The sequence below is a fragment of the Oreochromis aureus genome, linkage group 17, assembly GCF_013358895.1.
Source record: "Oreochromis aureus strain Israel breed Guangdong linkage group 17, ZZ_aureus, whole genome shotgun sequence".
Taxonomy (NCBI): domain Eukaryota; kingdom Metazoa; phylum Chordata; class Actinopteri; order Cichliformes; family Cichlidae; genus Oreochromis; species Oreochromis aureus.
Window position 1 is genome coordinate 29,100,868 of NC_052958.1, and position 26,506 is coordinate 29,127,373.

The 26,506-nt window shown below is 37.4% G+C and overlaps 1 protein-coding gene across 2 annotated transcripts in view; it reads right to left on the reverse strand.

The window, feature by feature from the left end:
• brinp3a.1 (bone morphogenetic protein/retinoic acid inducible neural-specific 3a, tandem duplicate 1) overlaps positions 1 to 26,506 on the reverse strand; it is a 59,866-nt gene that overhangs the window by 15,679 nt on the left and 17,681 nt on the right. For both annotated transcript variants that reach the window (XM_031757756.2, XM_039600700.1), the window contains 2 exons: positions 18,123 to 18,313; positions 16,341 to 16,525 (listed from right to left, as the gene is read on the reverse strand). In XM_031757756.2, the coding sequence (XP_031613616.1) occupies positions 16,341 to 16,525; positions 18,123 to 18,313 (376 nt within the window). The remainder of the gene's footprint in view (positions 1 to 16,340; positions 16,526 to 18,122; positions 18,314 to 26,506) is intronic.

Below are 26,506 nucleotides of genomic sequence, written 5' to 3' on the forward strand. Positions count from 1 at the left end.
GAGGAAAACAGAGGGGCATAACAACAATTCATACTGTGAAAGTAACTCTCTAATGGCATTAAATATACAAACACATAAAGAGAGTGAGCTACGACAAAGGAGGATGGAAGGGAACGCAGATCATGCAGAATAAGATTAACAGTCATTCCCTCTACATCTCCTCTTCTGAGAAACACTAAATATATTACAGATTATTTAGACTTCTCCATTGAGCAAATCATATTTAGGATAATGACTCTGTGAGCCAGTGAGCTGGAAATTGAGTTGTGATCGGGTCCGCAGCGTAAGGCGTAATGAGTAAGTTGGGGTGTCATCTGTCAAATCCATCTCTACATTGTGTTTACCCAGTATAATACCCACTGACAGCAATAACATGCTAAAATGCATTGTAAGCCCGTGTAAGCATGTCATCTTCAATTATACACCTGAGGGTTTGTGTAATTGCTTGGTTCAAACTTTTACAGGAGGCATGCAATATTGTTCCAAGACTACGTAGGTTGAAATATGATGAGAGGATTGGCAGCATACTCATCGCAGTAAACAGTGAAGCCATTTTTCAGACTCGATGTTGACAGATTCATTTTTACATGTTAATGTTTTACTGCAAAATGACAGACACAAATACACATTAGATCAGATGCAGTCGGAGGAATGATTTGGTAATCCTATAAATCCTCACAACAGTTCTATTTCTGACTAAACTAAGCAGCACACTAGAGGCTCTGTGCGACTGCAGGAACACAGCAGCGCTTTGAAGTGAATGCTAATATCAGCTTCCTCGCATGTTCGTGCTAACACGCTCGCCAGGTATAATGTTCAACCGTTTCATTTTTGCATGCTAACAGTTGCTAATTAGCACTAAAAACAAAAGATCATTAGCTTTACAGATATCTGATTCATGGTGTAGTCGCATAATAAAATCCTGTGGTGTACCTCTCATCATAGAACAGACAGTATTTAACATAGACAAACACACAATAAATAAATATAAACAACAGAGAATTATTTTATACAATAAGATATGTAACAGGCAAACAATTAAAAAAAATATTGTAAAGTGCAGTTGTCTGCAGCATGTCCTCAGCTCTTGAAGGCATGACTGGTGGTTCTTGTTTTTAAACTCCTTTACCTTCTTCCAGATGGCAGAGAGACAAACAGTTAGTTTACTGGAAGGGTTAAGTCCACAGCAATGCAGCTGGCCTTCTCCTGAACACGGTCAGCATACACTGAGTCTAGGTTTGGGAGAGGACTACCCACAATCCCATGTGCTGTTTTCACTCCCTGGTCCAAGTCCTTCCTGTCCTATTTTGTGTGGCTGTCATTTGCTTATAGTGTCATAATGGTGGTAAATTAATACATATCTAGGATCAAAATATATTTACTTTGTGTATTTCATCATCAACATGAACATTTAAATGGCGTGACAAAATGATGAGGCAATTAGAACTAAGAGTAAGTGTGACTGACTGAATATAAATGCATAGTATAAGCCATATTGGACTGACTTCTGTTTACACTGACACTTATGGTTGGCCCTTACTCTAAATGATGTTCTATATGACTGTTTGTCATTATGTCTCAGAAGGTAATGAAATTATAGTTCTACAGAAATCTCATTTGTGATAGGCACATCTGTGACATACATTTTAAAGATACAATTGACTAACTACTGTACAACCTGGGAAAAAGGACTGAATTTGCACAAAATCTGCACAATTTTGGAAATCTAACTATTTCTGCTTGCTTGTTTGGCTCAACCATCTAGATTTTTCCACCAATTCAGCATTTGTCTATATCTAAAATCATGATTTGTTTTAGTCATTAGTGCACAAAACCCGGTGGCATGTCACGACAAATACCTTGTTTTCGATGTTTTCTGTGGTGACCAACAGCTTTCGAGCTGTGTGGTGGTTTTAAATTTGATACAATTTTCCATCTTTGAGGCAAACAGATAAAATAAAGAAGAAAAAGAAACATTGAAACCGTAAACCACTGAAACGTTAATCAAAGTAGTTATTCTTATGTAGGTTTCTTTAAAAAAGCAGTGACACACAAGACAATACTCTGTCATAGGTGTATAATGTGAGATTAACACGGTGTAACAAGCTTATTTTTGGCAACTTTTAGTCCACCTGTGGAGGCGCAGAAAACATAACTATAATTCTGGCAGTGGGTGTGTTTGCTTCAATCACGACCAATCAAGCAGCCCTTTTTTCATTCGCTCAAAACGAGCACAGTTGGCTGTGATGGTAGTTTGACAATTTGGTGACTGAGAGAAGAGAGTGGGGCAGGTTTCACAACGAAAAACTTTACCCAGAGGAAATTGATGTGGCTGTGTGGGAGGTGTAAAGTCTTGATGAAAGAATAAATTACAACTCGAGCAGGCTACTGACAGTTTGAGGAGATTACATTACTGCAGCTTGAGGGAAGTAACAGACTCGGTTTGCACAAGTTTCTCTTTCCCTGAGAGAACTCTTAGATAAGTCATGGAAACAGTTCAGTGACATGAAGCGAGACGCCAAACAAGTTGGCAGAAGTTGTTGATTTGGCACGGACAGCAGGTCATTTACCAGTTAGTCTATAGAGGAAATGGCAGCCTTACCCGCATGCCATGCTTCATTATGAAATTATTATTTCTGTACATCTGACAATCTGTTATGTTATTTTCGCATATCTGACAATGTCCCACAGTTATAAGGATTACTAAAAGCTAGTGCAAGAAATTCTAGTGAAGTTAATATTAAAAAGCTACGGCAGACAAACATCACTGGAAACAAGATATGTTCATGAATTGTGAGCGTGGGAAGCGCCAGCTGGAGGAGTTTGTTTTACACACCTGCTCCAAGTCAGGTTAATTGACTCAACAGAAAAGGTTCAAGCAAGTGGGAGTTGGAAAGGAAAAAAATATGACAATTCACTAACATATAGACAAGTATGTGCAGGCTTTTCCTCGAAAATCAATATTTGGAGGATATCTATTTGGAGGAAAGTTGTATGAAAACTGTGCCGTGTGCAGTCACTATTGGTTTTCACACAATGTTAAACAGTGAGTCCTGTGTGTAAGCATCGTCCAGATTTTCAGAAATCTCCTGTTTGTTTGAATAAACAGTATGTGTTGTAATCATCACCGCATCCTTTTGTCTGAGCTGCAGACACAACTCAAGTGACCTTGCAGTTTGCTTGGTAAATTCACGAAAACGGCACCTGTTATTTGTACTCGGAGCTTTTCGCTTATCGCATCAAATCGGCGGTATAGGGGAAAAAAAGGAAAAAGCAAAGCTGATTCTATAACAGATGTGAAACTGATGAATGTGCGATGCTAATGCAGCATTTAGGAAAACAAGAACCAAGAAATAAATGACAGCAAATCTAACAGAGTGTAGAAGATTAGATAATGTTTCTTGCGCTGCATCTGTTGCTTGCTTGTATGAACAAGTCGAGTGAACCTGTCTTTGCCCTGTTTTTTCATTAATCTCCTCCTGTGTGTCAGGAGGAAATGATTCTCTGGGACAAATGAAGCTTTTGAAGTCATTTAGGCAGATAACTGATCCACAGCTCCACTCGAGCTGAATGTGTTTATTTCTATTACCGGTTGGGTGATCTATTAAAACTCTCTGCTTATTCTCTACTTTACAACAAATTCTCCATTTCTTTTTCACTCTAAATTAAAATGTTGTAATTTAATGAATGCTTCACTGAATATCATAAGAAAAAGAGAGCAAGACAAAAAGCAAACAATTTTTACAGCGACTGCTTCAATTTTCTAGCACCATTAGGCCATTCCTTGCTGTTAATCATAAATTGATGCATTAAGGTACGTTGAAGAGAAATTGGTTTTAAAACACAGCGACTGAGTGCAAGAATGTGTGGCAGAGTGATTACACTAATAGTATTCCTTTTTGTGCACTGAACAGGGTGACCATCCAAAGCGAGTGTAGTCACTGCTGGCTTTCTCACCGTCCATTTGAAGAAGGTTGTCTTGACATTTTGGTTTAAAAACTTTTCTGTCCTCTGGAAATAAAAGGTTATTTTTAGAAATGGGTTTTGACTCAATTAATCACTTGCACTGTAACACACCACTCCACAGTTGGAAAGTAAATCTTTTCAGAGGCTTTTTTCTTATGTGCTCAGTCCGTTATAATGCAGGCTTGGATGAGAGCACCTAATATCTTCATATAAGAACATGAAAACATTCATGGGAGAAAAAAGTCAAAGAGAAAGTTTCTTTTTTTTAAAGCTGATGCTGCAGGTTTTTATTACACCCAGGTGTACTCAGAGGAGCTCTTAGTTGAAAATTGCAATACAAATTGGTGAAAACAGGGAGAAGCTGTTGCTATTCATGCAAAAGCGTAAAAAGCAAGAAAATGGCATAGGCCAGCATGCAGAGAAAGCAAACTTGCATGACCTACAACCTTACATTTGACTCAAAACAGTCAAGTACACAACTTAATAAATGTCTCAAGCCACATAAATTAAGCACAAAATCTGAATAAACTGAGAGGTGTTACAGTTCAGAGATTTTTACACAAGATGTGATCCAGTGTGGAATTCTGCATAAATAGAACACCACTTCAGGCACATGTCGATGCTTTTTAAGGTTTTGGTATGTCCTTTAAGGCAGTAAAATGACACATGGAAAGGTTAGGTTCTACGTCAGGGTTAGGGCATCATTCTTGGAAATGTAATAACAACATTATAAAAATGTGCAGTAAAAAGCCACAAAACGGCTTGCAGTGTTATTGATAATACTAGGTTGTGTGGTGATAAAGACACGCTGAACTCCATAAAAATGGGCTTTTCGAAAAAGAATATTTTTATAGAGTGAATGTTAACTCTGCTAAAGAAGATGTGTTAAAAGTTGGACGTGAGAAAAGTAGGGGAACGAGAGAACAACTCTTGATAGGGTTATAAAAAAAACTTTTCCAAGGAGCCTTGAAACATGCAAACTATATCCAAGTCTCTCCAAAACACCAGATTTGTGCTGACAAAACAGTCACCCATTTCTCCTGTCCTTTTGAGCTTATAGTTTGTGAGCAATCTCAGCTCAAACATTGTTGACAAAAGCTTGATTTAGCGCATGTGTATATGCATGCAGGATCCACAGGCACCAAAGATAAGCTGACAACCTGAAGGGAAATCCATCTCTGTCGCTGTCACTCGCGAATTATTGCCAAAAACCATGACGCTGTCTTCCTTTAATAATTTCCCAAGAGTCCAATAAAAGTAACTCCATCTCCTTGCCAGATTAATGACGGCAACTGTGGTATCCAGCCAGGAGGAAAAGGAAGACTTTTGCCGCTGTGGGCAGAAAAGTTGTCTCTTTTGACATCTGCTTTTGACAACTACAAGGTCAATGAATAACACAGAGTGCAAAGAGATGTGCAGAGGAATAATGGCTGGGAGCTCTGTATCTGCTGTATGCATGCACACATTGCATCAATACCCCATAAAATAAAAACCTTACTGAGCAAGTATTTTTCAATTTACAAAAAATATAGTCTATTGCTTATTAAAAAAATCATAATTTTCCCAGGACGGGGAGACAGCAGTAAAGCATTGGAGAGAGATGGACTTCCATTCTTCTTTTTGTTATGGATGCCTTAATACAATTAATTAAAATCCAAGCAGCCTATATTGTGACATACAAATTAATTTCTAACACAGACAGATGTCCAACTTAAAGTGGAAAATTGACCAAATGCAAATCTAAAGATGGCTTTTCTATGCATAGCAATGAGGCCATCTGCAAAAGGAACCCAGTGGAGCAGAGCATGTGTGCACAGTCAGCTTTCCCTATTAGAAAGCAACCCAAAAATGAAAAAGAAAAAAAGTTTTTTGCTAAAGGAGTGAAGACGTTTTTTGTTTTTTGTTTTTTCATTTTAGAACTGTGATCAGTAAAAGCCACGGATCAGTTGGCGAGGGAATTATTAATGCATAATTGTATACAAGATAATTGTGCTGACTATGTTTGAATAACTAACAGCTGCATTTAATGGAACATTTAATTGCACTTAAAGGCTTTTGTAGAATAAGCACTTTGTGATGCTCATACATGCTGTGGACGTGACACATTTCACTATGCCCTCAAGGCTTACCTTTTGATTTACTTATTACAAGCCAAGTACTCATTTAGAATTCACTAAACCTAAAAAAAAAAATATTGGTTCATGAGACAAGTATTATTATCACAATTTTTAAAAGAATCAAGATCTAAATTTTGCTGAAAAAAGCAAAACCATAACACGATCATTGTAACACAATCCCATAGAATTCAGATAAAGATTTGACAACTGAAATGAAAGCATTTTGTATTCTCCGGATGGCAACAATGAACAACACAAATATAATGAGAATGAAATTATACATAAAAAAAAAACCACACACAAAAAAGCCCTCTACAAAAAAAAAAAAAAAAATACTGGCAAAAATAATCAACCTACTGTTAGAGTAAATATGGCACATGAAAATATTCCACTCTAAAATTAATAGATAAATCCTGTTAAAATGATCCATTAACTTGTTATTACTGAATATTTAAATTACTGTCTCCCTCCCACGTTACATTCCTCTTTCTACCGCTTTGCACATAGTTCATGAACTATCAACCTTTTTTGAGCTTGTTGGTGAAAAACAATGGTCCAATATTTTCTGAATACGAATCTACAAAAAGGGGTTTAAAAGCTAGGAATACCATGACGATAACCTCAGCATAATTTACCATGAAGAATTAACTGACCTCAAGCTAAAGCTCTGCCAGTGATCCTGACACACCTCCAAGCCAACATCAAGATTGCTCCGTCGATTTCCTTTTGAGTTAACCTACAGGCAAATATAAGTGGCCTACTTAAAATGCTTTAGCCAGCAGACAGTTAGTCTTGTTGCTAAAGCCACTTTGCAACCCTCTTCCAGCCTAAGTTTCCACCATTTCTTTTTGTTTCTTTCCCCCCTTGATTTTACTGCTCTCCAATCAAGTGGCTGGCAGGTGTGAGAACAGAGACATTCTGGCAAATATGAATTAGTAGAGATGCAATAACAATCCTATTTGGCCTAAAGAGGTTCTAACAGAAGTGTTGCTAATACAGTGCTATCTGGCTACTGTAAGCTGCATCTGTGCAGAGGTGCCCTTATTTCCACCCACAGTCCATTTGGGTATATGTTCTAATTTAGCTTTAGGTGTGGATTTGAACATGAATGGTTGTCTGTCTTTCTGAGTTGGTCATGTAATAGACTCTAGTTTCATGTTGAAACCTAGCTGGATGAGCGATTGAGAAAAACTGAGTGCTCTGGAAGTCTACTAAAAGAATTAATACCTCTCTTTCCAAAGATAATCTCTTATTTAGTGTCTCTAAAATCTCCAACAGGCATTTACCAAAACTAAGATCTGCAAATGCTGTTTATAACTCATTTTATTTTCATCACCCAGTGAGCTTTTTTACACACACATTTGTTGTGGTACCTCACTTGTTTGTTCGTGTTTTTCCTTTAATTTGTCTGTATAGTCAAGCAAAGCAGGCATTCCCCAGTGACCCCTGAAGGCATCCTCCTCAGCTTCTTCTCTCACTCTTGTCTGTAAAATATGTAGGTCTGCTGCTGCCACACACATCCGTTCAGGGGAAACACTGCTGCTTGTAAAGTTAACATTGCTCCCCTCTGAGATGGCACAGTGGCCCAGCACACAAGTGAGCCATTTTGACTTTTGGAGCAGGTGAGAGCCAGAGCCAGTATTTGGCATCGTAACTGGACTAAGCACAGCACAGCTGCTTGTTTTCCTCAGTTTTCACAGTGGAAGAAGATAGATGGTGGATCTCACTTCTCCCACTGGAAAGGTTGTGCACACACAGAGTAAAGGACACCTCAATTTCTCCCTCTAGTTCAAATCAGTTTTATTTGGTAGAGCAGCAGTAAAGCTGTTTCACTGCAACCAGATAAACATGATAACAGAAAAGAAGAAAATAGAGCAGATTCAATAAGATTAGTCAATAGGAAGCACATGAAATCAAACAAATCTGACCAACCTCAAAATCAGCTCTTTTTTTGTTAACATAAAACAACTTAGTATAATCAATAAAGGCACACAAAATGTTGCCACAATAGAATGAATCTAAACTTTATCACCTTTTGTGACGCTGACCCTACAAGCATTGTAGCATTGTGACAAATGGAAGCTGTTTGATTAGTGTGATACTTTCAAAGTATTATCCAAAACGTGTGAACATCAATGTTATCTCTCTATTTCACACTCTCTGACGAGTAAAATGGAAACTTATTGACTGAGAATAATGGCTATAAAAGCCTGGCACTAAAACACTAATGATCAGAACACTGATAAAACAGAAGGGCACCAATGCTTACTTCTATTATGCTCCATCACAGATATTAAACTGATGCAGTTTCCAATAATAAATATGCTCAAAATTGGTTATGAAAACCAAATGCATAGAACAAATTTACATTTTGTCTTTTTGCAAGACTTGAGTGGAATTAAATTTTTTAGCTCCAGGTTCTTTTTTGCAGCACTTTATTGATTGAAACACAAACTCACAGTCTCATGTAGATATTTAATGTACTTACATTACTTACACTTTTAATTTAATATCCTGGAAAATCACATTTTAACCCACCCATATGTTCATACAAGGCCTTTAGCAAAGAATATTTTTATGGTACAAAGGCACACTTCTTTGTGCTTTCATTCAATACACTAAAGTTATTGTCTATATTATATATTATTCTAATTATTTTAAATATATATAAATATATATATATATTATTTAAAAAAAACAGTTTATCCTAACTGGAAGGCACTTGATTTTTCACAGACTGACTAAGAAATATTTTCTTCCTGACAACTGACTGACACAAAATCATTAGAGATTCAGTTTTGTCTGATTTAATTGTAGATAGAACTGAAGCGAACAAATTAAATAAAATAGGCTTGATAAAAGGTAATTACGCCACAAGTTGGCTGTTAAGATACCTGTCTTCTCTGAATCAGATTATGCAGTGTCTTGCAAGACAAGTAGATGGATGATAGCCTATGTGTTACTAGTGTGAAGCCTTGGCAGGGCAAAACAGCACTTAGCCCTTTAACATGTTCCACTGATACAGATGGCTTTGAGGCACATTCATTATTTAAAAATGTGGCTTTAATATTATTATAATACCAGTTAGGAGCATTTTACTGATGAACATTCATCACTGCTGCAAATCTCTCATATGAATAATTCCACAAAACAGCATAAAATGTCACTTAGTGAGCTTGTGTTGTCAGATGTTTGAGCAACAATGGACTTTAAATGGCTGCACTTTCTGCTTGCTGGAGAAAAAAAGTACAAGATGACATTAATGTTTCATGTTTTAAAAAAAATCATCGCTCATCTCAAAATTGCCTCATTCTCTGCACCTTCAAGAAATGCTGTTCCCTTAATCACCACGGCGTAGTGGATGTGCAAATCCACATTTGCATCTGAGATACGTTTCCGCCTGTTTATTCAGTCTTTGAGGATTTCTGTGCATGTTTAAGACCACTTTGTTGCACTGGCTTACACTCTAATGTCAACCAAAGGGGGGGATAAGCTTATAAAGTATAAGCAAGAAAAAAGAGGAAGAGGAAGCAAATAGCATCAGAATGTGATTATTGTGTGGCTTTTGGAATGGAAAAAAAAAAGGCACGGGGGAACAGAGGGGGACCTCTGGTAGCAGAAAGTGCAATTTAAAACTGAATGTGCTGTTATGCTCACTAAGGGAAACTAAGCTATGCTTTTTTACTGCAAGTAGTGGAAGAGGGGCCGAGGGAGCAAATTTGACTCTGTGTTGTTTTAGCTCCTCGGGCCTCACCTCTGTTAACCTGCAGCACATGAAAAAGAGGAAGCTGGGAGAAGAGATCTCCCAGCTTCCTCTTGACATCTAAAGTCAGATTTCAGCTTTGCCATAATCAGCTTCTTCGTTTACAACATATCAAGGAAGGGAACTTATGTTAAAATTTGGTGAAAAACATGGTTAAGAGCCAAAAAGAAGAGCATTTATCTTCCTTTCTGAATAATGGCCATGAAAAAAAAATCTGTCCATAATGAATTATTCATGCATGATCACGATGACAAAGTACTTTGTCTTTTTTCATTTGGTTTTGTTTATCATCGCATCAAAACAGCCTCAAACTTTGGAAGCCCTGTGCTCTGAAATTGTTGCTCAGCAGCATTTATCTGATTTCAGATGCTCAAACTTTATTTGTGCGCTCCTTAACTTGGCCAAACTGAGTGTAATGGCTGAACAGCTAAGGCAGGCACAGCAGACTGGGTCAAGCATTCCTTATCACTTCCTGTCAGTGATTTTCCCCTCACAAGCTCAGTTTAATGAATCTTCAATGTGGACGAGCTGGCGCAGCAAATAAAAGGTAAGTAGGATGACTATTGCGACTTTTCCTGTGTACTTGGATCCTGGGCTAAAAGGCCCTCTAAATAAGGCTTTTCTGTCCTCGTCTCATCTCTTCTACTCACCCGCATATGACACCTTAACTCGTACCACAAAATGTTTGACAAATGACGGCGGCTCTCAAAGGAAATTACTGAAATGGAAGGGCTGATTCATCACACTATGTAACAGCAGAGGCTTTTTCTTTTTTTTTTTTTTTGCACTCCTATCTCATTTTTCCCGTCTTTGATTATTTTCCAGAGCTGCTTCGCTCAGTCCTACAGGCCTTCAGGCCAAGCGTTTCCACCATTTAAATATGTTATCTCTTAAAACCAGGGGACCAATGCTCTTCTTAAAGGCAGCTTTGTTTTGGCATTCGTCTTCATTTGGGTGAGGTAAAAATCCATGTTTGAAATTAAAGGCTGGTGATGCTGTGAATATTTTACATCAGTCACCTGAAAATGCCTCACAAACAAACGTACCCTAGAGGGCTTTTTCTCTATTCATCTCAATCAGAGGGGTTTTTAGCAGCACTTTGGTTCAGTGGTGGCTGCCAAATCAGCTCAACGTCCTCTTGCCAATTCACTTTAGAGATTGTACAGTTTTATCTCTGATGGACTGTGTAGTGGGGCATCACTAAGGACAAGTCAATGAAGAATAGGCTGCATCTGAGGAAAAAAGCAAGCAGTTTGGCTTTTTTTCTTTGTTACTGCAGCTACACAAGAAACCAGACCGGACAGTCAAGTTTTATTTATTTATTTTTTCCTAAGTGAACAGAGCTTTGCCCGTGTTTTCTCAAAACTGCTTAAAATTCGTTTATAAATGCTGTTTATTTGTGATTTGGATGGTATTCGGTTTTCAGTGTAGGTATTTAGATAATAATTTGATGTTTAATGTGAAAAATTTCGACAATTTCAACTGGGGCACAATACATCTTGCTCACACTCAGCAGTGATCATTACGCTTCCGTTCACCTCATTGTTGTGCTAATTAGCAACTTTGTCATCCAGAATTATCTCTTTCATACTCAGTGAAAAATCTATAGCTGATGTAGCTTCTGCTCTCCCGGTGCTCTCTTTCTCACTCTCTCTCTCTCCACAGCAGCTGCACCCACACGGAGGCTGTGAACTGTTTGAGAGAACAAAGTAAGACAACTTCTGTTGCTTCCAAGTTTCTCTCTCAGTGATAACTTTCAATGTAAAGACACAGCACACCCATTAACATTTGTATATGGTGATCCTTTCAGACAACGTCGCAGTTATAAAACCACCCATCCACTAAGGGTTTTCATTCACACTAACTACACACTGTATTTTTTTTTAACGTGGAAATATTTAATCGCTGCTTATCCACTTCACCTAACATCCCTTTTACAAGAGGGTTAATAATGGTTCAGTTTTTCTTATCGCTACAAACATTGTTGCTAGATTTAGCAACGATGACCTGTAACTTTGTGAGGTTATGGTTTAAAAAAACTACCTCCGACCCCCCGAAAGATCAAGACTTAGTTGATTCAAGAGCTTGCACACATAATTACTACTATGTTTTCGAACAGGCCCTCTCTACCATAAATGTCTGCCAATGTGTATAGAATTAACATTGTAATGTAGTAATTTTGGATTGTTCATGTTTTGCTTCTTCCAAAAGTGCTGTCTTTATCATAAACAATCATAATAGATTATTTCAGTAGGTATACCCGGGTGTTAAAGTGGGCTGCAATGATTCGGACTCCACCATAAGTGAAAAAAAAGGCAGTTTAATACAAAGTACTGTGAAGTGACTTCATTTTTTATATGTTGCAGTCTGGCAGTACTTTCCATTGAAGACATGGACATAGTTAAATTACCACATAATCCCACCTGCACATTCTGCAAATCCTTTTTCCTACTGATCCCTAACATGTGTCCATGCTGTAAATGCCAATAAAGTTGTGGTCAGAGGACTTTAGTATCTAAAAAGCTCTTCTGAAGGCAAACGACCACAGTTAGGGTAACGCTTTCTAAGATTATGAAATTTATTATTAATTACCAAACAAAAATGCTAGTACTAGCTCTGGAACCATCAGTGTGTAGGGTTGGGGAACTCCAGGCTTCAAGGGCCGGTGTCCTGCAGGTTTTAGATCTCACCCTGGGTCAACACACTTGAATCAAACGATTAGTTCATTACCAGGCCTCTAGAGAACTTCAAGAGATGTTGAAGAGGTTATTTAGCCATTTAAATCAGCTGTGTTGATTCAAAGACACATGTAAAACCTGCAGGACACCAGCTTTCACTTCTGTCTTAGACAATAGTTACAAAGACACCAATTTGGACACATCACAACCCGATATTGTGCCAAAATGTGTAATGGACACACATGCAGAAGCTGCATTACCATAAAATATTTAAAGGCAAGAAGGCGGTAGTGAACAAAAAAACTTATAGGATCCATTTCAGTCATTTCACATTCAGTCCTTAATCATCAGAAACAATTAAGCTAGGCGGCTAATATGTATATATACATGTAAATGTGTTAATAACGTCTGTTTAAATGCTTTTCTGCTGTTACTGCAGCTTCTGCATGTGTGTCTTTTTCATGCTTTGGAGGGACGAAGCGTGAAATAGATTGGTGAACTGGCATGTCTATTACATGTTTGCTGTGATACTGGGTTGCACATCAGGCTTGTAGTTGTTATAAAAATTCAGTTTAATTTAAAAATGCATACATTTCCACATGTTTTTGTAAAACTGGTACTTTTTCAGTAGGTTTGTAATGCGCTCTTGTATTTTATGACACCACAATCAGATCCATTTACTGAGGAATATCATTTTTTAAAATAACCTTGCAATAGTTTTTACTATTTATTTTCATTCACATGTTTTACTGTGCACTAATTTTCAGTTAGGCATCATTCCTCACATATGCTCTGTTATCTAATCTGATCTCATTTTAAGTAATATCAGGTAATTTTACATTGCCTCCTCATTTTCAGCTCAACACATCTTTAAAACATTCCAGACATGCTCTCACATGAAGCTTGTCTCTTAGTCAGTGGCACTGCAGGAAAACATCAAAGATCTATAAGCGGCAAACATTGATTTGTTAGTCAGGTCAGGTGTCTCTGTTTTTTAGCAGATCCAATCTCAAAACTATCACTGCAGAAGCAGGTGTAATCACATGACAGACTGAAGAAGCTGACCGTGTCTCAGACTGGTGTTTTTACACATTGTTATTGTTACCCACATTCTTAGATGTTAATCTGTGGTTTACCAAAGGTAAGCGTAAACACATTAAAGCCACGTGAAGTAACATGAAAACTCTCTGAAAACATAGAGAATTCTAAGTGAAGGACAAACCCAGCCTATTCAATTCATTCTGCTTGATAACAACTGACAGAGTGATGTATGAACACACCCTGGAGGTATTAAGCTGTAAATAATGCAGGGTGATATTTACATAAGCCTATCTAGATATGCTCACAATGCTGCCTCATATGTAAGCTTGTGAATACACACATTAAAGTGAGAAGGGAAGTAAACAGTACTGCTCACGTCATGTCTTCTCTTGGTCGCTCATTGAATGTGCATGTTTACTCAAATGTCACATCAAAGCAACACAACAATGCAATACTTGCAAGGAAACTGATATTTTCTTCTAATAACTCAGCTAAATAATATCAAGAAGATTATTAAGTTTAACAGTTTAACATTATGGCTTCTTTTAATAAAACAGATATTGTATTTGATGTTTCAGAGTTAGTTTTTTTTTCTATAAGCAACTGTTTTAATACCATAGACTATATATAAAAGATGTAATCATATAACACAACATTCAGTACTACAGATGCCACGTTGGCTTTGTGGAGCCCAATAAAACATGTTTGGATGAGAAGGTGGAGTGCTGAGTTATCAGCTAGCACCACCTAGCTTAGTAAACAAGTTGCATATAAATGTGTATGGGTGTATTACAAACTTCATTGCTAATTAATGATGATAAGTAACATATGAAAAGAGTAGAAGTTTGAACACCAAAAATGCCTATATCCAGACGCTACAGCAGTAGTTAGCTACCATTATAAGTATGAGACAAACTACCCTTTTTTATACGAATTTTTCAATTCAGTTCAATTCAATTTTATTTATATAGCACCAAATCACAATAACAGTTGCCTCAAGGTGCTTTATATAATAAGATAGACCCTACAATAATACATACAGGAAGAAACCTCCGGCAGAACCAGGCTCAGGGAGGGGCGGAGCCATCTGCTGTGACCAGTCTCAAATTAGGGTTATAAACTTTACCAGACTGTGAGCATTTTTTTCTCTTGTAAAGCCATTTGAATATGGACGTCTATGGGGATTGACTCACTTTTGAAAGTAGCCTCAAGTGACTATTTTAGGAATTACAGTATTTGGAGCTTCATAGTGGCTTCACAAGCCATTCAAGATTTAACATTTATTATCATTGGTGTGACACAGGGTTGTAGGAATAGCCTGCTACATTACTAAATAAAAAACAAAATCATTTACAAGAATTAAAAAAAATTAATTAAAAATTAATTAATTGATGATGGTGGTAAGCCAATATAATTTGTGCTTGGCTTACAATCACAAAAATTGAACACTTTAAGCAAAAAAAGGTAAATGGAAAAAAAAGTATCTAAAATATTCTGGTACAATTGTGCCTTCTATAGAAAAGAAGAAAAATAAATATATTAAATACATTCAACCTGATATAATAGAGCATGTCTACTATGCCTTAGTAATTACACTTATAAGCCCTGAGGAAGCTTATCTTAGTATAAAAAAATAATAATTATAAAATTAATTCCATAAAATAAAATGAAAGCTTGGCAACCGCTGTTATAATACACATTTTGTCCAACAGTTTTGTAAGTAAAACTATTAAGCAATAAAGAGGTTGCTTCACTAATGGCTGCCGGTGGATTTTTGGCTAGAACATTAGGTAAGGTCTTAAGTGGATTTAGTCCTAATGGTTCATTAATTAAAAATGGTAAGAAAAATAGCTGTCATTTAACACTCCACACAGAGGTTCCCTGTCCTTACATAGTTCTAATCCCCTCAACTACGGGCTTAAAAATATTTTAATATTTCTATTTTGCATTTGAAGCAGGGCACAGTTGCTCATCAAGGTCCTATCACAGGCTGTAAACTGCATAAAGTAAGTGGTAGTAAGTGGTTAGGACTTGGCAAGTACTGACCACTGGATGGGGTTTTCTTGATTTAGTCCAGTAGCTACTCTCTAAAGGGAGAGCAAGAATAACTATGCTTGCAACATCATGAGTACACACACAGCCACATCAGTGACGCTATCTTTTAATAGGAAAGTAGCATTTGGAAATAAAAACCTTTTTTGTAATAATGTGTATTATTAAAGAAAATATATACAGCATTTAATGGGGTAGTTGGACTCCCTTTGTAGTTCACCTGAATGAATGAGTATAAAAAGGTAACAATGCCACGATGACCTCTTATCAATTTGTGTACTATTCAACCAATGGAAACTTGTATGTCAGCATATCAATGGGCTCTTAATATGCAGGTACAAATATAGCTGTTGAATGTGTGCATACTAAATAAATTTGGAAAAAACAAAACAATAAAAAAAGCAAAAACAATCACTGATTGTTGACACAAGCTCCACTTGTTAAAATTAGCCAAATCTGCTGATTGTGTGGTTATCATTGAAATACACCATACTGGCTGTGATTGAATTAATTCTTTAGTGAGGGGGCTAATCAAGACCACTTTGCCATGTTTTGAAAATACAATAATTATGTTAATCCAGTGAAGCAACATCCAAGTAAATTGGAACAATGACTCAATGAAATGGCTGCGTTCATAGATGGAATGCTATAACAATGGGAGCCATTTAAACGATTGGCAAATAATGTGATTCCGTTATTATGTGTGACTGAAGCGGACTTTACCTTGATGGCAGTGGAGGCGATCTGGATGTGGTGCAGCTTGTGCAGGGTGCTCTCCCTGTCAATGAAGTAGGAGGCGGCCAGCTGGTGCAGAGCTTCCAGCGTCACAGCTGTGCCATTTGATTCACTCGCTTCTGATGTTCGACTCAACTTTCGCTTGTCCACAAATATCATTAATGACTCTTCCCCTACAAAAACGCAGACGCAGTGACACATACAAATTTATTATTTATGACTCCTCCGTGCGAACATCATCATCATCAGTCGTGTAACTGCAAATCTTAACACATGAACACCTGTCAGGACTCATCATCATCTTTACATTAAACTCATAAAGATGGAAACCTGTTAAGAGAACAAACAGCCCTTGCTACTACACCCTAATTTAGTGATGACTCTATTGCTGTATTGCACAAATTGAGATGCTTTGTAGAAGTCTTATTATTTATTATTTTTTCAGATAAAAGCTACATAAGCTACAGTAACCCCGTAAGCACAGGTGCACAAGTTGATCCTGCTAAAAAAATTCCTCACCATTCCGCTGATCTAAAGGTGGTGGGAAGGTCCCAGGAAACAAATGAACAGGGGAAATTAAGAAGACTGTGATGCAATAGAAACTGGTCATAGGCACTGAAGGATGTGCCGTTCAAAAATCAGCATTGCAAATTTTTTTGTACAAAGGTTGCAAAACACAATAGTTTTTGTTAGCCAACATAACTTTATATATTACAATATTTTTACAGAGCACTACTAGCACAGGCTAAAGGTAATGCTGCGCGTTATCTTCGGCGTGCAGCTGTATTTTCTTTCCTTTTGTTTGCAACCAATAATGTGCAAGATTGTCTCTCCAATCTATTTGAATACTGTTGGTATTCAGAGTTTATGCACAAGAGACAAAAGATGAAAAGAGCCAAACAGAGCAGCTGGGAGGTGATTGAACACCAGATAGCTGGGGGCCTTGCTGCACATTACAGCACTCAGGCTAACTTAGATCTATTGTTATGGAAACAGATGATCTACTGACAGTTTCAAAGACAGATTTTACATGTTGAGTCAGAGAATCAGCATTTAAAAAACATACAAATGATTCCACATTCTTGGCCAAAATTAACTTAAATATTTAGAGTAGTTGAACGAGCGCAAGGCGAAAAGCTTTTGAGCATTAAACATGTTTAACTGACAGTCCCTGCTGCTAGAGGTTCACTCTTATTCTGAAGATTACCCTTGATGCCAATTTGCTTATTTGATAGACTAAAGTCAAAAGCAACAAGAATAGGCAGACAGAGACACTGCGCCTGCATATGTACTTGGTTCTTTTCAATAGAATAGTTGTTGGAACACAAGTTACAGCGATAAAATTGGGAAGCTAAATAAAAAAATGAAAGTCCCTTTAGCATTTTTTATTTGGGTTTTGAAGTAGAGAAGAGAATTTTAAAGATGAAAGGGAACTGAAAATGCTCCAAAGTCTCAACAGACAAGCAAAACACGAGGCTTTTTTTCCCCCACTCTGTCAAATTCACTCTGGGTCTCAAGCTGAAATACTTGTAAAGATCCTAAAAAAGTTTCTTTAACCCTCTGTGGTCTAAGTCGTCACCGGTGGTTACTGGGCTAGGGACAGAGTTATGGTTGACACCTATGATGACTTAGACATCAGAGGGTTAAAATTTCTTGTTGTGTAAAAAAGGCTGTGTTCATCTGGCTTCCTAAAACATCACCTTGTTATTCGCATGTTTTAAGGCAAGTCAGTAAAAGCAAAGATAACCACAAGCTGTGTTCTTTATTTACCTCCCAGTGTAGCAGAGAGCAGGAAGTGGGTCCCGTATTTCCTGATAATGTTGTCTGTGATGGCGCTAAGACTGGGCCTCCTGCCCAGCTGCCTAATGGTCTGGAGGAACTCGGGGTCCAGAGGCAAGGAAAAGCCATTGTTCTCTTGTCTCTCCAGGGCCAAGCTGTTCACCTTCCATCGGCCAAACTCCCTGCAATGTCACACAAACACATGCTCGCTGTAAGCAAAGGAAAACAACAACATGAATGCTGCATTCATGCTCACTTGAAAACAGTCCAGCAGAAGCCAAATGTTATATGGACTCCTCCATAATAAGGTCTTGATTAGTCTTTCCTTTGCTGTCAATACGTGAGAAGAATCTCTGTTTTGGCTGTTTTGGGACATTTCCTCTAGACACACAATGCAAAGACTAAATCCACCACATTGATCTGAACAGTAGTTGCAAAGAAATGAAAATAGGGTCCCTTGCCGTTTTAAAGCAGGCAGAACACAGCTTACCCCTCACAATGAGGCCCATATTCAGAACTGTTCCTTGCTGGGCATAAAATGTGATGTATGCATAACCTCTAAGTGAATCATGTGTGCCACTCTTTAAAAGATGAATGATCTCATGCTGTTCCTACCTCCGGTTCACAGAATTGCTTTGCACCATGGTGTAAAAAATATTGTGTTTTTCCACCAATTTTAAATAATAGAGCAATCTTTTCACATCTCCAGTCACTGTTTGAGGAGCTGTGGCTGGACAGTCTGTAATCATGTGTGGAGTCTTGCTGCTTTTAGGACCTCTTTTGGAGAGAACAGGCTTCATCTGTAGTCGATTGATATTCAGCCTCGCCTTGGAGTATGCCAGCTGCCTTTATCTACCAAGTGCAGACAGAGTGCTGCGGCTTGATGCATAGATTAGTGCTATTCAAATACAGCTGGTAATAAATAAGGTTCTTCCCGCAAACTAGCAGGGGAGAAATCTAAGACCTTTCAGTCATATTGGGTAGTTGACTTGGCTTTTGGGAAATTTGCTCAAGGCGTTAGGGTAAAATAAAACTGTTATATCAAAGAATGGCTGCAACACAAGCATAACATGTCTTCTCAAAGATGGATTACAAAACCAAATGAACTTTAACCCTCTGAGATCTGATTTCTCCATCTGCAACAACCCCAACCTTAACCCTTCCTTTAATCGTAGGCAATCAGAATATGCATATATTGTTTTATTGAATATATCTCCAAAGTGTTAGCAATCAGGGAACAAAAAAATTAAATGTTCTCACTGGAAGACATCAAAAACTATTTAAATGTTTCCAGATAAGTCTTTTTTACCTTTCTCCAAAAATGTCTTTAGGGATAGGTTTATTACTTGTGATGAGTTGATTAAAGTAAATCATCAAGTTCTGGGAAATCATTTTAAAACAATAAACCTTTATTGCTTGTCCTTATATTCTTTTACGCATAAACTGTTCAAATTGTTATTACTCATAATGTCCAAAGTTTCAAAAAAGTAAGTCAGCATAGGCTTTGTGAGGCAAAAGTCCAGGCTTCAGACAAGTTTTCTGTCATTACACACCATCGGTTCAGAAAATTAAGCATTTTTTTTTGTTTTAATTTTAAATTTAAACTTCTAAATTCACTGCAGAGCCTGCTCTGCAGTGAATCAAACAGAGCATCTAAGATTTAAATCGTCAACAAATATTACCAGAAATACTAGAATGATGAGAAAAAGATAACTATTTATTTTCCTTTGTTGCTGTTACTCAGCAGAGAATACTGAAAAACATCTCTACAGTATTTAATTGTGTCCAACATTATCCCTTTTTCAAAATTGATTGTGTAATGGTTCACTGTGCAAGATGCTCTAACACAGCAGCACCTCCTGTCAGTTCTTTTGCATTATAGACATCATTTTATATTACAATTTCCACAAAACCTTAACCACTGAAAAGGTGCCCACCAGTTTCCATGCTTACCTTCAATTAAATGGGGACCATAATTGCATACTATATTGTATTTTTAAGTCTTTATCAATATGACAATATCCGAAAACCTAGATGCTGTAGGTCGCCAGACTAATATACCACTGTCATTAAACAAACACTCAGAAACTCCAGAAGATTTTTAATTAGTAAACGAAAAAATAAATTAAGCTTCATATTGTTTTACTACTATTCTGAGATGCAGAAGCCTTCTTTATTGCCCACAATATTAAAGCCAATGTTGAGATGATTTTTGTTACAAAATCTACTTTATCTGTTTAACTGTCATTTTCACAAACGTGTCCACGCCCTGGTTTGTGTGTTAATTAGATCCAATATTCACATCACTGTACATGCACTTAATAACAAAATAATGTACTTCGATATTATACCTCATAACTGTTTTGGCTGTTCACTGTCAATTTGCACACTGTTGATTTTCACACCTTTTTAATTTTGATTTTTAACTTTAATTTTTTTACTTGTATATGGTCGAAAATTGCACAGCATTAAGCATTTCACTGCATGTCGTACTCTGTATGATTGTGTATGTGGCAAATAAAAGTTGAATTTGAGATTTGAATATTCCTGAAAACTCCAGTATTACTAAAACAATATTCCTGTATTTTTATCATTTTTTCTTCTTTCTTTCTAAAACATAAACAAATATCCCTAACATATGGTCAGTGTAGTTATTTTTTTACTCAACTCTGCTGGGATTAGCTGATTGTCGTCTTTGTAGTTTGCCAGTACGTGTGTTGCCAACAGGAAAGTTGCAGCGTGCCCTCTGAATGGTAAACTATGCACCACTCACATGGTTGAAGGTTGAAGGGTGTTTCTCCCATCTCTTCCTTATCTGCCTTTATAAATGTGGATACTGATAGAATGACAAATAGCTAATAATAAATGATAATACTGACCCGCTGATAAATCTGTCGGGCTCTAGTGTTGATTCTTTGTAGGTCTCTGTTGAAGGTTAAATAGCGTTCTGTTGTTACACACTGCTTTGCTAGGTATTTCTTTCAGGAAGACGTAATCTGTGTTGTAACTGAAGCTTCAGTATCTTTCAGAGGATTTCACAAGGAGATAAAAGATAACAGGATAATACTGACAACTTCCACATGCCTGAGCTACCATCTTATGTGATATATATAAGAAGTAATCTATCAAACATTCAAAAAACAATTTTTGCTGTAGACTTCTTCACAGCTTGAAATGTCCTTACAAAGAACCCAGTGAAAACTGGGATTTATCACCTCCCTCTCGAGCAGACTCCCTACATTCCACAGACACACGCCAGCTTCAAAATGCAAAGATAAATGCACGTGCATTCACACACCCTGCAGCTTCAAACATCTGAACAAAGCTGCCCTTGCTGCAACAACTTTGCTATCGCCCAGAACATCGCATAGTCCCCATGGGTGCGGGCCTGCTGCCAATCAATTTTCCACCAATAACAATGACCCCCTGAGAAAAATACAAAACAGAAAACAGCTCATTAAGTCCTGTTTCATGTCGGTGTTTCTCTATAACGAGCGGCCATTAGTGTTTCTTTCCATCCGCTGGGGCCATCTGAAGGAGGGAGCAATGGAGAGAGAAAGAAGGAGAGCGGTGCTGTGATCGGCACACTGCCTCGCTATCCTGCTCACTGATGGACATTTTCGAACGGTGTCACAGCTAAGCTGCAGAATAACAGTGTCTGCACACACATGCACACGTTTGTTGACGAAGACTGCAATTCAATCTCACCATTTTGCACATAGACGCACAAAGAGATCTTGCATTTCATGGAAGAGTGCAAGTTTATTTCACCCCTTAGTCTTCTCAGTGAGACTGGAGTTTAGTAACTGGAATACCCTGTCACACACACACAAACACACAAACACACACACACATAATAGGCAGGCTTATTTTACCCACAGCTCTGTGCAGCAGGGGGCTTCCTGCGCTTCTACCTGTCAGACCCCCCTCTGAGCAAGCTGGAGTGCTGTGTGAACCAATAGGTGGAGAGCAACACAGGTCATGATCAGAGCATGGGATTCGTACCCCGCTACTCGTCCATCACCAGATGTCTCAGATACATCACTCAGTATGGACTGCCTGAGGGCGTCTTAGTGTCCAATATAACAAACCACAGAATCAACTGAGCGAATAGCTTGCTGATACAGTTGAAATATGGCAACAAGCAAAGGAATGCACACTTCAGTCGGTTCACTATGTCACTGAGCACACAGTGTCTGCTTCTTCTGATCTTCCCCCAAGGTATGTTAATGTGGGAATTACTGCAAGGAAATTCAATATTTTAAAATATTCATTAAAGAATATGCAGTTTAAAAACATAAAAGTGTACTTTGTTGTGAATCAGTTTAAAGCAGCAGTAGGATTGGAGGATTTTCTTTTTTTCAATCTCTTTGTTGTTTTTATTCAATCTGAAAATTACTGGACCTCAAGATATCTATCTGTCCTTTTCAGGTCCCAAAAATGCTATATCTATATATGAAATGTATATGTATATATATAATCACACCATCTGCTCCAGATTTTAAGCTGCAGTATCAGGAGACAGTCTATGTTTTGAAATATTTTTTAAAAATAGTAAAATGTTAATTTTATTCTTAGATTTTTAAGGTTTTACTGATTCTTTTAAGTGAATTGAAATGCATTTAAGTCATTTTTGGCTTCAAGTTTCATTCTGTATTTGTCGTGTAAATCTCAAGCAAGGTGGTGCAATGTTAGCACAGTCACCTTACAGCAAGAAAGTTCTGGGTTTAAACCTGCTGATGTTCTACGTGTGCCTAGGTGCAGATGTGAAATAAGCAAAGCTCTGAGTAGCCAGTAGTAGAGTAGTAGATGAGAGAAGAGCCATATTACTGCCAGGCTGTTTCTAAGTGTATGACTGAAGAAGATGTAGAAACAACAACATACACACAAGTTTTTACTTTTATATTAAGGTACAAATTTGTTGCCAGAGATTCTGGTCTTTGTAAAAACCAGTACAGCTTGTTTAGAATAAAACTGTGGTAAAAGGTACGTCCCTAATGACAGGTAGAAAAGAGTACATTATCATTTGAAAGTTTATGACATTAAGGATTCAGACCTCATACACATTTTATTAAAAAAAAATGCATAAGAAATATACCATTGTGATGATACATCTGTTAAGATTTGCTCAGTAATCATACAAAACCAAGTCGGAATAATTTCAAATGGACCTGCACATCAGCTGATGTTGATCAATTAGCCTGAACGTGTCTTTGGCTCATTTACAAACTGCAACCCAGTCACACTCGATCAACATTGTATGAATGCATCATGTAATTGATTAATAACACAAACCTCTGCCCTTGATCTGTATACAGTACTGAGACTAATGACACTTGAATCTGAACCTCTGCCATTTACGCACATGTGCACATTTTGCAAAAACAGATTTATTATACAGGGTTTTTTTTTCTCCTTTGGCTGTTTGTTTTTATAATATAATTTATTTAAAATTATTCTGTGTCTGTAAGTTAGGTTGGCATGAATAATCCTCATAGCTTCTACGGGTCTACGGCTCTTTTGGTGTCTCTTTCAAGTTAATTCTAGCGAGCTATAGTGCATTTTCATTTCCACCCACCAGAAGAACAATTAAATGTCACAAAGAAAGAAAAATAAGCTTGACTTGTCTTTGCAGGTGTTCTGCTTGTATTCGTACACTCTTTCCGGCAGCGAGGCAATTACTGTTAAAGACAGTTTTCCACCATCTCTCATTTCTTTGCTGTTTTACTCAGGTACTCTGTAATGACTTTACAGCAGTTAGGTCCACGCCAGTGCGCAACGAAACTCTGGATTCAAACTGTGATTCATGAAGAAAGAAAATTCCAATATTTAAACACTGGAGAGAACTTTGGCCTATTTGATAATTAATGCACATTTGCCAGTGGTATAAAGGGGATGACATTAATTAAATACTTTTCTTTCCCAATTGCTTCAGAAAAGTCTAATTTCACCTTTGACATCAGGCAGTACTGTACCTTTCTTTAATGATATACTCGTCTTTCCTTTCACATATGATTTTCCTCTCATACAGCTTATGTTTACTGTTTATATGATGGTGTATTCCAAATGCCAATTAGATCCTGTTCACACGGGTAAATGAGAGCCTCTCTTGCACAATTTTGTCATTGGTTAGGTTTGTTACTTTTTTACTCTTGCTAAAAAATTAAATTGCTGCAAGAAATAAAATTGAAATTCTTGACTGAGCTTGAGCAAATGGCCCTCACATGGCAGGTGTGTTGCAAGAGGAAGCAATAACGGATTCATTATGTAGAGCTTGTGTTCACTATTGGCATTTTATGGATGAACATGAAAATTTCATAGATATCTTCACTTTATTTGTTATATCTGTGCAGCAGTACATTCCATTAATAAGGTACAGCCCTGTGCAAAAGTCTTGAGCCACACCTCATTTCTTGATATTTTACTTCCAAAGAACTAGATTTGTATTGTTTTAAAAGTATTCTTGTGCAATAGTTTCCACTTAATATTGACCTATGAAGGAATCAAACATGAATAACACACCTAAATTAAGAGGTGTGTTTAATACACAACTTAGGAAAGAACCAGTTTTAAGTTACTATCCTTGGGAGCTTTATTACTGGCAGCCTGTGGCAAAAACACATAATTTGTGCCCATTTCTTTAGTTGAATCTACAAAATTCCAAAAATAATGCAGTGTGACAGCCATAAATATATTTATATTTGCACCAAAAGTGATTCCAAAAGAGCTTTTAGCCGAAAACACAGCATATCTCAGCATGGGATATAGGGTGTCCTTAAAATATCAGAGGAAACTACACGAGTGGAGGACAAAACAAGAAGTGACAGGTCTAAAAACTATCTACCGCAGATGAACTGTATCTGAGAGTCAAGGCCTTATGAAACATAAAAAAATCCAGTAAAGACCTCACACAGGACATGAGAGATGCATCGCGGTTCATCTATTGTTCACTGTACAGATATTGTACCCATATCACAAATGGTCTCAGTGGGAGAGTGGCTGTTCCTGTGTTCCTTCCTTCAGGGCAACAAAGAGAAAGGGCTGAGGTAGGCCAAACTCCTCCACGACGATTGCTTGGAGAAGTACTCCTGAAGGCTACTTAAAGAAATTAAAGAAAGCCTGCCTAACAGCGTTCAGGATATGTTGAAGAATAAAGGTGGTCATACTAAATATTGACTTTCGAGCTCATTAGAAATGTGCAAACTCTGTTTTTACCTTATGTGCTGTATTTCCATGTACAGCATCTTTGCTGCTTTCAATAAATGGCTGCAATGAATCCCAGCAAAACCATAAAGAAATAAGGAGAGGCTCAAGACTTTTGCACAGTTCTGTATTTGTGACCTGGAACATAGCCATGGCAACATTAATCTGTAATTTCTTTTAAAAAAGACCTAAAAAGGACCTTTAATTCATAGTGATTAAAGCCGCTAGGACTGTATTAAATTAAAAGAAAACAGGGCAAGAGACAAATAGTACTGCTAATAAATTTTGATGAATAGTAAATTGAAAAAAACATTTTCATTTCACTATTTAAAACATTACTTAAAGGAGAACTAAAAACTTGCTAGCAGCACTTCATCATTATTATTTTATCATGATTAACAAACACATGCTTCTCATCAATAAGGGCTAAGTAAGAACATATTGTTGTGTTTTGTAGCTGGGTTACCCCAGATACCAAAATAACCCACTGTGCAAAACAGTTGCTTGATGTAGACTCAAAGTTATTTCAAGGACCTCCCTAAAGAGAATAGAGCAAAATGAGAGAAATGTCCTTCATGCTCCGTTCAGTAAGATAAACCAAATGTACATGTATTTAGAAAACCTTGCGAGCAAACCGCGGACACTCCGCCGCTTTCGATGTCACATTTTTTTTTCCTTTACTCCAGTTTGCTTCTCCCTCCTCATTTAATCTGATGTGACGTTGATCCTTCTCAATATGCATGCATCATTAGCAACAGGGAAATGGTTTTTAGAAATTAAGAATTACAAACAAAGAGGCTTTTCTTTTGAGTGACATCAAAAGAAATTCTACTCGTGCCAGTTGCGTAATGAGCGTGTCCCAGAAAGACACCTTCATAGCGGCTCCCATCAACTTTGTTAATTGAGCTACTTATGATGCCGTCTTTAAAAAAAGAGTTGGAGAGTGAAATGAGAGTGGGAGTGGGATGGGAGAGGAGAAAACAGACTCTCACCCTCCCCGTTTCTTTTCGTCATTGACGCACCAGATAAACAAACTAGGGAAGAAAGGAAGATCAAGACGGGGAAAGTGAGTGTAATGATGTAGTTAATAGCTGCTGGTTGTGAACGCTTTGCAGAATTGCCACCAACAGTTTGTCCAACAACATCAAACAAACATTAGACCATTAATTTGT